The sequence below is a fragment of the Lutjanus erythropterus genome, chromosome 11 (genome assembly GCF_056507025.1).
Source record: "Lutjanus erythropterus isolate fLutEry1 chromosome 11, fLutEry1.hap2, whole genome shotgun sequence".
Taxonomy (NCBI): Eukaryota; Metazoa; Chordata; class Actinopteri; order Lutjaniformes; family Lutjanidae; genus Lutjanus; species Lutjanus erythropterus.
This window is the reverse complement of record NC_139327.1, coordinates 12,912,896-12,927,998: the sequence shown is the minus strand read 5'-3', so window position 1 is coordinate 12,927,998 and position 15,103 is coordinate 12,912,896. Positions and strand designations below refer to the sequence as shown.

At 38.8% G+C, this 15,103-nt stretch overlaps 1 protein-coding gene across 2 annotated transcripts in view; it reads right to left on the bottom strand.

Moving 5' to 3' along the window:
- Positions 1 to 397: 397 nt before the first annotated feature.
- The window catches only part of gabrb4 (gamma-aminobutyric acid type A receptor subunit beta4), a 77,752-nt gene continuing 63,046 nt past the window's right edge, over positions 398 to 15,103 (bottom strand). The window contains exons 5-10 of one of the 2 annotated variants that reach the window (XM_084730846.1): positions 13,102 to 13,184; positions 9,521 to 9,658; positions 6,040 to 6,192; positions 3,961 to 4,217; positions 3,241 to 3,330; positions 398 to 1,756 (exon numbers count right to left, since the gene is read on the bottom strand). In XM_084730846.1, coding sequence (XP_084586972.1) covers positions 1,403 to 1,756; positions 3,241 to 3,330; positions 3,961 to 4,217; positions 6,040 to 6,192; positions 9,521 to 9,658; positions 13,102 to 13,184 — 1,075 coding nt within the window. In that variant the 3' untranslated portion in view covers positions 398 to 1,402. The remainder of the gene's footprint in view (positions 1,757 to 3,240; positions 3,331 to 3,960; positions 4,218 to 6,039; positions 6,193 to 9,520; positions 9,659 to 13,101; positions 13,185 to 15,103) is intronic. The other variant, XM_084730847.1, reaches the window with a different exon arrangement.

The window sequence follows — 15,103 nt, the reverse complement described above, 5'->3', positions numbered from 1 at the left end:
CACGTCTTCTGCCCGGGCTGCCCCGTTACTATCACCGATCAAATAATCCTGCCTTCAGAAACTGTGACTCCAACACTGAAGAAATGCTCAACAAACAAAGAAATACTGAATACTGAATGACAACTGGTCAAACTGTGGGCTGATATGTTGACTCTTTTTGAATATACATGTCCTCACATCTTCACTGTGGAATAATTTAAAACGAATCACAAAAGCAACCCCCCCCCCCAAACACACATTTCCTTTAAGCAAACACAAAGCAGGATATGACGTCAATGAACTCTGCATCTAAAGAGCATCTGAATCAATCAATAGGAGGAAAGAAACAGTACAAGTATACTTTCATGAGCATCTGAATGATAAAATGTATAGAATATGTTTTTTTTCACACAATCAAAATGAGTAATGCATACCTTTGACTCTTTTATCTCATAATGCCCTAGCTCTAGAACATGTTCCGACACTCTCTGAAATCACAGTATTTTTCAAGACAAAATCATATCTACAATAATCAGCACTTGTTTTTAACCATAATGAAAAAGATCCCCCACCCCCAAAGGACGTGTTTTCTAAAAATAACATGAGAAGAGAAAGGAATACAAGTTTGCGTTGACTCTGGGCGGCGGGAATGTGGCGGCCAAACATCCCATCCACACGGGCCTCTAATGGAGACCATTAGGCCAGAGCTGATGTCCGATAAAGAGAACGATATCACTTCAAAAAACCCAAGGAACAACACATAATCCAAACAAGGTTGCTGTACATAGTAGAACCGGAGATTTCCGTGCATGTTATCCATGGGCCAAAAGGTAGGGGAACTGGAGGGTTTGTGGGATGACGGGTCAGATGAGGGCGGCGAGGGATTTTGGGGGGGAGGGGGGGGGTGTCAAGGATCTCACTCAGCTGATGCCTGAACAGACGAGCCACCACTGATTTCATGAGCTGCAGTAGAGGATTTTTGATCACAATAAGTATCAATAAAAAGTCAATGGGACTCTGAGACATCTTTTCTCTCTCAAGAGCTTTCACTTTCTCTTTTTTCTTTGTTTTCTTTTTTAGCAAAAATATCATGCAGTCTTTAGTCCCTAAAACCCCTGCTGGGATCTCATGTTTGTTTGTTTGTTTGTTTGTTTGTTTCTTTCTTTCTTTCAGGAGGAAAAAGAAACTCAAAGCCTTGAAATTCTTCTCTCACAATTATTCTTAAACATTCAAGTCATCCTATTAATACTTTGTACAGCAGAAAGGTCCTTCAGATTTCACATGTGTATATATAAATATAATATATAGAAATATGCATATACATATGTTCAACTTGTATATGTGTATACATATTTTGGAACTGTATCAAAGCCAATTTAATGTGCTCTCAAAATATGGCCCATGATTCCTAGTAGGATGCACATCAATTCACATAGTACAACCAGTAGATTAGGTTGAAAAATCCAAAGGTGATAGGGAAAATGACCCGGGACCACTTGTCAATGGTGCTAACATCTGACAGGTTTGGGATTTTCAACTTGAGCTTGGAGGAGCGTCGCCGTAACCGGCAGTTGGCCCGGCTCCGCATGGCGCTCCGGTCCAGCGAGTGGTGGCTGAAGCCGTCTCGGGGCGCCATGGGCTTCCTGAATTGGACCCCGGAGCTGTCGAAGGACATGACGGAATTCCGAGAGTCACTGACGCTGCTCCCCACGTCAGAAGGCATCACTTCGTTGTTCATCTCCAGCGTGGTGAGGAGGATGTTTCCGTACGCATCCACCTGCGAGGAGAGGGGAAAGACACCGAGAGTCAGTGGGGGCTGAAATGTCCAACAGCAGCCCCCAAATTCCCTTAATATATTAATTATATTAAGCCCCCCTCCCGTCCCCCAAGCTGTCAAGCTAAAGCAAAATGTAGGGATGATATGGATTTCTTGCATGCAACAGAAATACAACCCCAATTCCAAAAAAATTGGGATGCAGTGCAATGATTTGCAAAACTTTTCAACCCATATTCAGTTTAATACATCACAAAGACAATATATTTAATGTTCAAAATGATTAACTTAATAGTTTTTTGGACACTCATTCTCAATTCGATGCCTGCAACATCTTCTAAAAAAGTTTGAACAGGGATATGTTTATTTACATCACCTTTTCTTTTAATGACACTCAGTAAGTGTTTGGGAACTGAGGAGACTAATTGTTGAAATTTCGAAAGCAAACTTTTTAAAAATTCTTGCTTGATATACGACTTCAGGTGCTCAACAGTCCAAGGCTTCTGTTGTTGTATTTTGTGCTTCATAATGCACCACACATTTTCAATGGAAGACAGGCCTGGACTGCAGGCGGGTCTGTCTACTACCTGAACTCTTTTACTATGAAGCCACGCTGCTGGAACACATGCAGAATGTGTCTTGGCATTGTCTTGCTGGAATAGGTCTCCGAAAAAGACATCATCTGGATGGCAGCATATGTTGCTCCAAAGCCCGTATGTACCTGTCAGTATTAACAAGGCCTTTACTGATGTGACAGTTATCCATGATGCCATGGGCACTAACACACCCCCATAAAAATCACAGATGCTGACTTTTGAAGTTAGCGCTGGTCACAGTCTGGATGGTCCTTTTCACATCATCCCTGATTTCTGAAAACAATCTGAAATGTGGACTTGTCAGGCCACAGCACACTTTTCCACTTCGTGTCCGTCCATCTCAGATGAGCTCGGGCCCAAAGAAGCCAGCACCGTTTCTGGATGATATTTGTCCCTTTCTCTTTGTTAAGAGTTTTAACTTGCATGTAGATGCAGCAGCAAACTGTGTTTACTGACAGCAGTTTTCCAAAGTGTTCCTGAGCCCATGTAGTGTACTTTGCCTGAGGGGTCAAAGGTCACAGGCATTCAACATTGATGCTTTTTTAGCATTCTGCAGCTTTCCCAGTCCTTTGTTGCCCCTGTCCAAACTCAAATTCAGCATAAGTGTAAATTTACAAAAAACAATAAAGTTTATCAGTCTGAACAGTAAATATATCATCTTTGTACTGTATTCAATATAAGTCAAAAATGATTTGCAAATCATTGCAGCTTTTTTTTTTTTTACATTTTACATGATGTCCCAACTTTTTTGGGATTGGGGTTGTAGTTAACAAAGAGTTTCTTTAAACAGACATCTATTAGTGTTTTTTTTTTCATTAAGTCACAGCCTTAATCATCTGACTTTACTGTGAAGGCTGGCCTACAGCTGATATGATTTCTAAATACATGTACCCCAACTTTTCTTTGTTCCTCGAGATACAGATTTCTTCGCTGTGTAAATGACCTGAAGGTGTTGGTTTGAAACGGCACGGAAATGGAGTCCTTGCAATGTGAAAGAAAAATGAAGAGAACATTAAAATGGCTATAAAATCCTGGCAAATAAGCACATTTTCTCAAGAATTACACAATGCATTAGGACATAGATTTAACAGGAACAACTTTGAGTAAGCATTTAGTACTTCACACACAAAAAAACAGGGGGAGGCTTCATTCACTCTGACCATTTCAGCATCTGCCGGTGCCAAATTCTTATTCTGCATTATGACAATTTGTCCACTTTAGTTAGAAAATACATATTAAAATACAAGGTAGCAGAATGAGAATGAATGAAGCCTACAGCATAAACATAGACAACAACCTAAATAAGAAATGAGAATGTTAACACCACTGTTGAGCTAGATGAATCGCTATCTCAATGAAAAAGGCTATGCTCGATAAAAAGCAGTCAGTGCTTGAGGGAGAAGCAATGGATGATGGTTGGTGAATGCATATTGGGCCGTGGTGGCATTAGTATGCTTCTGGAAGGTTACTCCAGGGAATACTGTATATGTGTCTTTGGATAAAATGACTGTGGCTAGAAATCTTGTGTGCAGAACATAGTTGTTTTGTACTTGAACTCTGACTGACACAGAGAGGCAGACTACAACAGAGGTAGCAGATGAAGATGCAAACCTGTTCCCTCAGGCGCTTCTCTTCGTATCTTGTGCGCTCGTTGTTGGCTTTGTTCAGCCGCTCATTGATTTTCTTCTGTTGAGCAGGGCCCCGGCCAAAGAACACGTAATTTACAAAGGCATATTCGAGCAGGGCCAGGAACACAAACACAAAACAGCCCATGAGGTAGACGTCGATGGCTTTCACATACGGAATCTTTGGGAGAGTCTCCCTAAGGTGGGTGTTAATTGTTGTCATGGTAAGCACCGTTGTCACACCTGAGCGCGGGAGCACACAGAAACAAGGAATTCACCATCAGAAGAAGAAGAAGAAGTTAGAGCTCACTTTCAACATTTACAATTACACATGTGCTAATGACTTAATGGGAAGTCATAAGCACAAAATTATTGTCAGCAAAATATACATAAAATAAAGTAAAAGTACTTATGAATCAAAAGAACAGCTCATGTCAGTGTAATGTTATTAAAAATCATATTATTTGATTATTACTTGTGATACATAGGCACATAAACAGCATTTCAATGTTGCTGCTGGTCAGGTGAAGAAAGAACTTCATGTACTGTGTCATTTATGGTGCGTCACATTCTGTAAGATGGTCTTTACGTGAAGTCTGAATCTGTGGTAACTTAAGTGGTCAGAATGCAGAATGTAGTGCAAAAAAAAGTGTAATATTTGCCTTTAAAATTATGTAGAAGCAGATTTTTATGTAGACAATGTTATTTTTGACATTTTGTTTTGTGGTTATTATGGTGGAAACTCTACTGCTTTTGTCCGAAGGAGCCTCCAAAATGATCAAAATATAAAAGTTCTCGTAGTAGCTTTAAACTACTGTTTTATTGGACTAACAGCGTGTAAATACTCCTCATATATGTGAGTCGGAGAGCTGCTTTGTCATAGCATGTAGACACTAATGTAAGAAATGTAAAGTAAATTTGTCAAATGTCATTAACATCACAAAAACAGTGATACACAATCATGGCTACACAAGGTACCTTTTCTTACTCTATAGCTTAGATTGAGTGCAGTGGAATAATCTGCCCACAAATTGGAAATTAAGTACTTCACGGAGCATGTTAAAGTGGCCTTAACGAAATGGTTACACAGTGCGATGTAGCATATGCAGTCTTAATATTTAGCTTTTAATGACCAAGAAAACAAACATATATGTGTTGATTGTAGTGTGTTCACTTGCTGTCTTGTTCTTGTTTTGCTTTATCTTATGGTGTGTTGAGTGTTGCACTAGAGGACCACAATGGAAATAAGCCTTCAGGCTTCACTGTGTTTTCATCCTCTGTGATTTATACTGTGTGTAATGACTGCAGTGCAGTGTTATATATGTTTTATCATCCAAAAATAAAATCATTCATTCATTCATAGTGTAACTGAGACTTGTTATGTATTGTGACATTCTGTGTGCTACTTTAAGGTAACCAGGCACATTTATGTTATGAGTAAGCATGTCGCTCAGGCTTACTCATAGTATGTAATGAGTACTACTCATCAGTCCGTATTTTTAACATGTACATCAGTGTTTATGATGTCAGTGTTTACACGACACAAGTTGACCCACGTGAACATCACATGGGAGCAGAACAGAAGCTATAGGAGCAATACGACTGAAGAGAAATAACTGATATACGTGGATATTTTTTGAGTATATTAGATTGAATATGTATATTATAAGATGAACTCATGTTAAGTTTTATTTTGATGTTTGTGTTATTTATGTTGTTTATTTTCAGTGTTATTTAAACTTCTTTTGATTTATTTTTGTACACGTCATTTGAATTGTAAAATTAATAAAACCTTATAAATACTGTAACCACTTGTAAAGGGAGATGATGTAAAAGTGGATGTGAGAAATTAATAACTGATGCAGCTGAGTCAGGAAAATGGAATACTGAACTTTTTTTTTTACTGAATCCAAATGTGAATTTTATAAATGCAGACAAAAGCCTATAAATGTAACAGTTTGTTGTGTATGTAATTGATCGTGCCGTTAGCTCCTGTGCTAATCAGTGGATTTTAATGGAGACAGGTGGAAGCTGAATAATGCAGTGGTCTGTGGCTGTGTCTTACCCAGGGCCACCCGAGCTGCAGAGGCATCATAATTGATCCAGAAGGAGACCCAGGAGAGGATGGTGATCAAGATGGAGGGCATATACGTCTGCAGGATGAAATATCCAATGTTCCTCTTAATCCTGAAACTCAGCGAAAGCCTTGGATATGAACCTGTAAGGAGAAAGGATGGAATGATGGGGCAGGGTGAAAACACATCAGTGAAAAAAAGGGGGGAAAAACGTTGGCACAACTTAAAGAGTTCCAAAGTCTGCACTTTGACAACGCGCAGGGTAGTCATTTCTCCATTTGTTCAGATGGAGCACTTAATTTCCCCAAAGCGATGGATTCCTTTCCAGGGACAAGTTCGATTCCAATTAAACATGGCAGAAAGTCGCAAACACGGCAGATTTTTCTGCAACCCCCTATCTCAGCAGGCAGCTCCAGCATCCCTCTGAGAATTGTCACAGAGAGCTGCTCTGCTTTTCTTTCACACTTTCTCTGTCCTCTAAACATTACCAAAAGGGCATTTTAGAGGTGCATAATTGCAGCGCATGCCTTTACACTAAAAGAGGAAGGAAAATATACAGTATGTGGCTGCAAGGTGGTAAGTCATTGCGTTGCACAGTTTGGAGGAAAATATCAGCTCCTTGTGCCAAGGCATTAATTGGTCTTTTGACTGCACTTTAATTTAAACAACCACAACAATACAATGCTGATGCAAAAAGCAATATAAACACCAAGGCAGGGCCTCTGTGCTTCAGCTACAGCTGGATATTTACAAAGTTGGAAACAATACAAATTGCTCTAAATATAGTTAAATTTCATCCTATGTATTCTATCTACAGTTTTATTTCCAATATGTCACTGAAGAAAAAAGGCTTCAGATAAGCGTGATGGTTTTAATCTAAAAAGGCTATTTGCTATGGGGAACACACAATGATGAATGACCTCATCATCTCCAGGTTCCTCTAAATCTTTTAATGAATCAATACCTTAGCATACGTACTTCATCAAGTCGGAGACAAATGCCTCAGATCGCCCAAGTACATCCCAGATTAATGGTGGCAACAAATGTTCCTGGATTTCATTAAAGTCAAACATGAGAATTACACTGAAATTTCTGTTTTGTCTTCCTTCTACAACAGGGAGGGTGCTTATGGTTAAGCTGGGGTCAGCTGAAATAAGATCACTGATAAATTCAAACAAAGATTTTCTCTTACTAACACATCACTTTTAGTTGTTTCATTGGACTTTTTCTTGATCTTGAAGTCTGTGTGCCGTCATCATACAGTATGTCAGAGGTTAAAACACAGATCTGAAACCATACTGCTTGCAGTCAGCACAATCTAACACAGAGGTCTTCAAAGTGGGGTCTGAGGACCAACAGGGGTCCTTGAATGTGCTGTAGAGGTTCCCCAGAAAAAATAAGTAAACAAAGATGGTTGGCAGTTTTGATAGATTGAAATTTAGAGTGATCCTAGTTTGATCACTGGGGTCCACAGTCTAATTGTGGAGGTCCTTGACATGAAAATGTCAAATGGTCCCTGTTTGTAGAATATGCAGTCTACTGTCCAAGGTACTGTATGTGTTACACTGTTGTGTTACATTGTAGTTAAAATTCAGATCTTCTTGTGGAACATTTTGGGAGCAATCCATATAACTTTCAAGATGTCTCAGTCAGTCCTTTACTTCAAAAAATAGTTTTGGAATACATTTATTCACTTCTTTACCAAAAGTTGAATGAGAAGATCGATACCACTCTTATGTCTGTGCACTAAATACCAAGCAAAACACAGAGAGACAGTTAGCTTAGCTTAGCATAAAGACTAGAAACAATGACATGCAGCTAGGCTGGCTCTGTCCAAAGGTGAAAACCATTGTAAACCACAAGCACCTCTGAGCCCCACTATTTTACATGTTATATCTCGTTCCTGGAGTGTGCCCTTGTTGCCTGACAACCCTAGATGATTACAGGACTACAACAGGACTACAGGAAGTCACCATGCCAAAAAAAAAGGCACAACCAAGTGGCAACCTCCAGGGGTGAAAAATGAAGTGAACGTGGAAGTGCCAAAAACTGCACTGGTCAATTGGGGCTGGCTCCAAAAGCAGGTAAATCCCCATAGACCTCCATGTTAAAATACTTTCTTTATAGCCGAAATAAATATGTTTACAGCCTGGCATTAAAAAAAAAAGGTTTTGGTCTCTATAGCTAATTTCCTCTTTTATGACAACTGTACAGGGGTGACATTTTATATAACTCACCTGTTTAAATTATATTAAGGCTTAAAGTTATACAGACTTAAGGGTGTGCCCACTTTCACTGACAGGTGGGTACCGTCGCAGGTGGCTAGTCGCTAGGTAGCTGCTCCACCAGGAGTCAGTGGAGTCAGGAGCTGCAAAGACGGGGATGGCTGGAGCTGATACACTGCAAGCTTCATAATGTCTCCTCAGGAATCTATGAGTGATGTCACAGAGGCTATGCACACCATTTATCATACTATCTATGGACACAACCCCTCATAACCCCTTGTCTTTACACTAAATTTTCATACACTTCTTGACATCTAACACGTTAATAAGTGAGCTTTAGAAGTGCTAGTAGGCAGATTTGTTTAATACGTTTGGACATAGCCAGGCTAGCTGGTCCCACTGAAGAAAAAGCGAATAAGTCCCTTTTCCAGTCTTTATGCTAAGCTAAGCTAAGCTAACCATCTGCTTGCTGTAGCTTCATATTCAGCATACAGACATGAGTGTGGTATCAATCTTCTCATTTAAAGAATAAATAAAAGTCCAAAAAATTGACAGGTATTTATTATGGAGAATGGCCTGTTCCCTGCTGGTGTTTATTGAATTATTAGTCTGTTAGAAAAATTTTACTGTTTCAGGTGATGCTAATGTCAAACCACTATACTCAACAAAGTGTTATTACTGTACTATATATATTATATTATTCTTTATACTTTTTGGTCATTTAGTCAAGAAATACATCATATATCCAAGTGTATACAATGACAGCAGCTGCAAAGTATTTAAATTACAAGTAAATGTAAAATGTAAATAGGTCTAAATGATAGTATGTTCCTATGAAATGTAGTGACATAGAAATAGAAAGTTGCATAAAATATAAATACTGCAATTTAAGTTAATTCTGATTCTAACAGGATCACTGAAGATGAAATATGTCAGACAACAATTACTGTAGTTATCATGAGTCAACATTTGGTACTTCAGTTGCACTTTGTCTTTTATTTTACAAATACTTGGAAGTGACCACCTGCAATCTGCTGCACTGAAAAAGAAATTGTCTTCCGGCACGACTCAAATAGAATCTCATTCCCCGCAGTGGCAATGACGTATTTACTGATGCCCCCACTCACAGAGCTCAGAGGGGTGACACTGATGCAGAGGTGTTCATAGAGCATGGAAGAATCACTTTGTGTATGCAGCAGACACTTTCAGCCTAATTAGGTCGGAAACATTTTTACAGCAGTCTTACCTGTAGTAAACCTGACCTCTCTGGACACCAGGCGGATGTCTACAATGGAGAACTGAGGTAACTCTAACTTGTCAACGCCCGTCACAGCGCTGTCTCCTCCTTGCCAGAAGAATACGATGTCATCTGTGGTGTATCCGTCTGTGTCGAGGTCAGGGCAAATTCATTGGAGAGGAAAGAAAGAGAGAAAAATAAAACATGTGAATGTGATGAAGAGCCAAGCATTAAAGTTAACTATGTTTCTATTTAAACTATGTTCTATGAATGTGGACAATGAGTGCAGGTCGCCCTGACACTTGTTTCTATCTACTCTGTGTTGCATGAACGTAAGTCAGAGGTAAGAAAATGCTTCTTTTTTTTTTTTTTGCAAATCTTATTTCTGTCTTAAATTTGACGCATTTTAAAATGGTGGTGTTAGGTGATGGATCCTTTATTTTTTGGTTTGCTATGAACCATCACTGACTTTCTTTCCCATTAGTATTTCCTATACACAACCAGTGATTAGAATGGGAGATGTAGAGTAAATAAAGTTAAATGAAAATGATTTATGTAGGAAAATATAAGTTTGCTAATGCTAACCTATATTTCACTAAAATTCAACTTGGATCCTTGTTTATTAGTTGCTTAGCCAGTTACTCTTAATGATTTATAATAATTGTAGGGTGGGGGTGTATAAATGTTTTTCAGCTTCTGAAATAAGGCACACCAGAATAAGGCTGTTTTTCTAAGGCAACAAAAAGACAACAATTCTTATTTTCAGGTGACCCTACACTGATGAAAACATAAATATGAATAGCATATTTAATTTCTTCCACGTTCTGCCTATAAATACCCCTAAATCTTTCACATGGCTCAAAATAAACTTAAAATGAAACCTGTGAGTAATGGTTGGGACAGTTTTACTTACACTTAAAGTCAGAAGCACAACAGACATTCTGTACTTCAGTGTCACCAAAGTGAGAAGGAACACATTTATATAAATTAGTGTAATTGGCTCAAACATGTTTTTTTAATTTTTTATGTAAAAGTAATCTTTTGAAATAAAATTAAACCAAGTTAAAGCGTGTGTCTGTTTTCTCCAGTAGGACCACGCAGCACCAAATGCAGCACTAAAACAAAAAAACATCCTTAAGACTTAAACCTGCCTGTTCTCCCGAACCTGCAGTCACATGCACGACTGTCCAGACTCCTGTATCACTGCATGCATTACTGCCTGCATGAATATTTATTAACATGTGTCACTTGGTATGGCGCTCCCACACATTCTCAACTGGCAGTGCAATTGAAAATGACCACAGCGGTAGATTTATGTCAATAGGCCAGTATGCATTCACTGCAGAGCAATTTCTCAGTCCGGGAAGTGTAACTACATTTCACATTCTACTACCCCACGTCCAGACCTGGATGGCATTAAACTCACTAAGGGACCAGGATTCATTACCATTAAATCTCTCTCTGAGGTTATAGGCTAAGGAAATGTGACATTGTCCATGAAATTGAAACAACTGCCTGCCTAATCAATCAAACTGATGGTTAATGTGCATGACTCCCACTGGTGCAGAGCGTTCCACGAGCACAAACAGCAGATATTCTCGCAACTTTTTAATTCATGGCATATCCATATTTCATTGCCTGCTGATGTCCCCGAGGGTAAACACTCTGCACTTTTATTTTGAACAACAACAACCACAAATATCTGCTGTATTGAGCAAGTGGCTTGATTGATGGAGCGGTCAATGAAAATGATCACGCGAATACAATTTTTAATTACAACCACTAGCATATTTTTCTCCTGGATATTGATTTATCTAAATGAAAGCATTTGAAAAAGATGAAATGAAACGTCAATAAATTATATTGTGTAATGTCATGTAATTCTGCAGTATTGTCTTATTTTCTCCTGTATGCACTGTATGTACATATACCGTTTTCAAAGGTGACTTCCCAGATAAACATGCAGATATTCCTTTCTGAGTCAAGCTACCAGTTCACAAGCATGTGCCACACCTTTTTCCATCCCAGTCTTATTTATTTTAAAGGGTAACTCCACTAATTTTACATACAGTCATGGGTACTGCTCCTCAGCCAGTGAAAAGAGTTGGATCATGACCCCATCATCTGGGTTACTTTCTCAGACTTTTATCTAACTATCTCAACTTCAAGTTTATGACAGAAATGTTACAAACTGGAGGTGTGGAGTATTTAAAACGTGGCCTTTACCAGGCAGAGAGGGTCTCACAAAAAAGTGCCTTGGTTGCATTATCGAAAATGGAGGAGCAAGCATTTTTGGAGACTGACCTATACTAGGTACTAAAAGTCAGAATATCTCGGCCTCTGTTGCTTCGATTTTGATGAGTCTTTTTAAAATATGTAACTTAGAGGTGCAATATTAAATCCCTGGAGTGCCTCTTTAACCACCTCTCATGTTAGAACTGTATTAAAGAAAGATTTGAAGCTTCATATTATACTTGAGAAAAGGTCAAGCTAAAGTCTAACTCAAATTTAATCAGCAAGTGTGCACACCAACATCATGACTGACCTGAGAATATAGAATTTATGCATGTGTCAAGCTAATGAAATTTGTTTGACAATAATAATAAAAATATAATTAATTTATTTGTAGTTTGTAATAATTTTGAAACCCTGCCTATTTAGGAATGTCAGTTATTCTCTTTCCAGTCTTAGGACCCAGCAGTAAAACCTGACAGTAAGATCAACAAAGTCCTGAGTCCTTATCAAAGACGAAGTACCAAAGAAATCTGTAACAGAGAGCTGACCAGTAATTCCAGAATCACTCTGAAATCTATAGAAATTTTGGAGTACTATGCTTATTCAATTTCTGTCTGACAGTTAGACAAAAAGCCTGATACTACATGAAGCTATGGCTGGGAGACAGCTAGCTTAGCTTAGCATAAAGAGTGGAAACAGCATTAATTAACACGTCACATATCTTGTTTGTTAATCTGGACTATTTCTTGTCTTGTAGTGACTATTCCTTTACAGATAATTGTAGATAATAATAATAATTTAGTGTATTTGAGAACATATGGCTAACAAAAACAACATAAACTTCCGTAATGAATCATTCCTGCTGAACTATGAATCAGGAGCTAAATGGCACTTAACCAATAACTAATTATTACTTCCTTGTTATTTATTTATTAGTTAGTGGTTATGTGTCCTGTGGTGGATGTGAGCTAAAAGATTAAACTATATTCGGTCACACACTGAAAGACACTAATGTAACTTCAGGGTTAGGAGCCATATTGAGGGTCAAGAAAGGTCCCTAATATAAATGTTATCATTTTGCTTTCAGCATTCAAAGATCTAGTGGTGGCCCTGTCCATCTGTCACACTGAGGGAAAAGTAATCAATGCAATCAGCAGGCGCTCTGATTTCTTCCCTGTTTCTCAAGGCGGTCATCAACTGTGGACGTAAAACATCTGACAAACATTACCAAAGATGCTAAATATTTCATTAAGGAGTTCTCTAAATCAAAATTACATGTAAATTTTAGAGGTAAGGTGGAGGCCTTTGTTGAGAGAGACCAAGTCAAAAAATGTTGGTTCTTTTGCATTACTCACAGCTTTCAATTTCCAGGGTGCAGTTCTGTTCATCGAGAGGGTACCTCCTCAAGTCCATCATGCAAGCAGCAGTGGTGGTTATTCTATGAAGACATGACAGAAACATAGTAGGGATTTAAAGACATGCATGGTCAAGATCACAGGACAATTCTGTGCATTTTTTTTCCACAAACAAAGGGAAAAGTCAAGGTGTGTGATAACTCGGACATGTTCAACAATATGATGAACCACAAATTACTCCAGCTGCACTTTCAAAGTCATTGTTTTGTGATACTGAAAAGGTGACAGCACCACAGCAGTTCCATCCATGACCGACTGTATATTAATGTGAGGACATTTTGCTACATGCCACATGTATCTTAGTGGGTTTGAATGTATGTATCTGTGTACTTTGCACATTCATGTTCTTGAACCTTTTAAACCATTTAAAGGTACTATGTGGAATTTTCTGTTATGAAAGACTGGCAGTTGCAGTCAGCACACATAAACATGACATAGGACTGTGTTGATAAAATACTGCAGTCAGCGGGTTGAGCTCGTTACTATCTCCACTGCAAATTTTATGTTGGAGAATCAATCTCATGCTATTTCTCTGTACAATGCATTTGAGATCAGAGCTACACCCTCGACAGGCCAGGAACACAGTCTCTGATTGGTCAACACTTGACCCAAGGCATCATGGGATTGACAGTTGGCAGCTAACAACAACATCCGTTTCATAAAGACATTCAAGAGTTCAACCCTGGATTACAAAGCTGAAGGGGATACGATCACTACTGATAGCCGATGAGCATTAGCTTCAGGTTAGCCTTTCCTGCTCAGCTTACTTCATGGCTTAACTCCATCACTTTTCTGGCAGTTGGGAAATCTGACGAGACTTTTCTTGATCTTGAGAAGCTGCAGCATTTATTAACTGATGCACTGTAAACTGTACTGTACATTTATTACCAGATCGACAACTAACTACTTCGTTTAACACTGTTACTCTCTGCTGCTTGCTTTCCCTTACTTGCACAGCGCACTCACATCACGCAAACTGCCATCCAGGGGGAATGTTCCCAAAACATGCAAAGTCTTTTACACAGAATTCAGTCCACAAACTCTTAAAGGCAAATGAAATAGTTGGGTAAGGTTTCATTTTTTAAGTTTGTTACTATCTGCTCAAAGATTGACAATACAAAGAAATTAATAGACGCTTCACACGGTACCTTTAAGGTTCATGGGAGCTGGAGTCTTTAACTGTGTACATGTGGCAGAAGGCAGGGAGAACAAACCATTACTCTCTTATGTTAAAAGGGATAGTTTGTTTTGGGGGGGAATTTGACAATTTTTCCTACTTTTCCACAGACTCTTAAATATAATTAATTTTTATGTTTCAGTGAGTAGTCTGGAGAGGTATTTCCTTTTATATGGATCACTAACTGCTCGGCATCTGCGATTTTGTCGATGTCGGTTATTTATTGCCAGTTCCGAGGTATGCATTTCTGCCAGGTAGCTTTGGAAAAGATGTATGCATAGCAGTTTATTAACGTCAATAAATCCAGTAGCCCAGGAAAACAGCTTTGGCTACAAATTACACATGTAGGGTTCTTTGGCATTTAACTGAGATATTTACCGGTGCAGCACATTTTAGTAATTACATTTCTGCTGTTCATACCAGCTGCTGTGTGTTCATCATACCAGCCTTCATTCGCTTACTGCCCTCCTGTGTAAATGAAATAGAAAAATTAATTTTCAGCTCATCATCTCGGTGTCAGAAGCCACCAGCACGTTCACAGGGGAAGTTTGATACGCACAGTGTATGTCCCTGTGTGTATGTTAGAGCATGATGAGCGTAATATGTAGTTCTGCCCTTTAAAGCACTTTTTGGATACATTATTAATCATGTTTAAGTCAAAGCCACCAGTGCTGCTACAGTCTCTGGCTCTTCATTGATGCAGTAAGCAACTGTACACACAGCCATCTACAGTAGGTAGAATTAGTAATACAGTAGATAATAAGC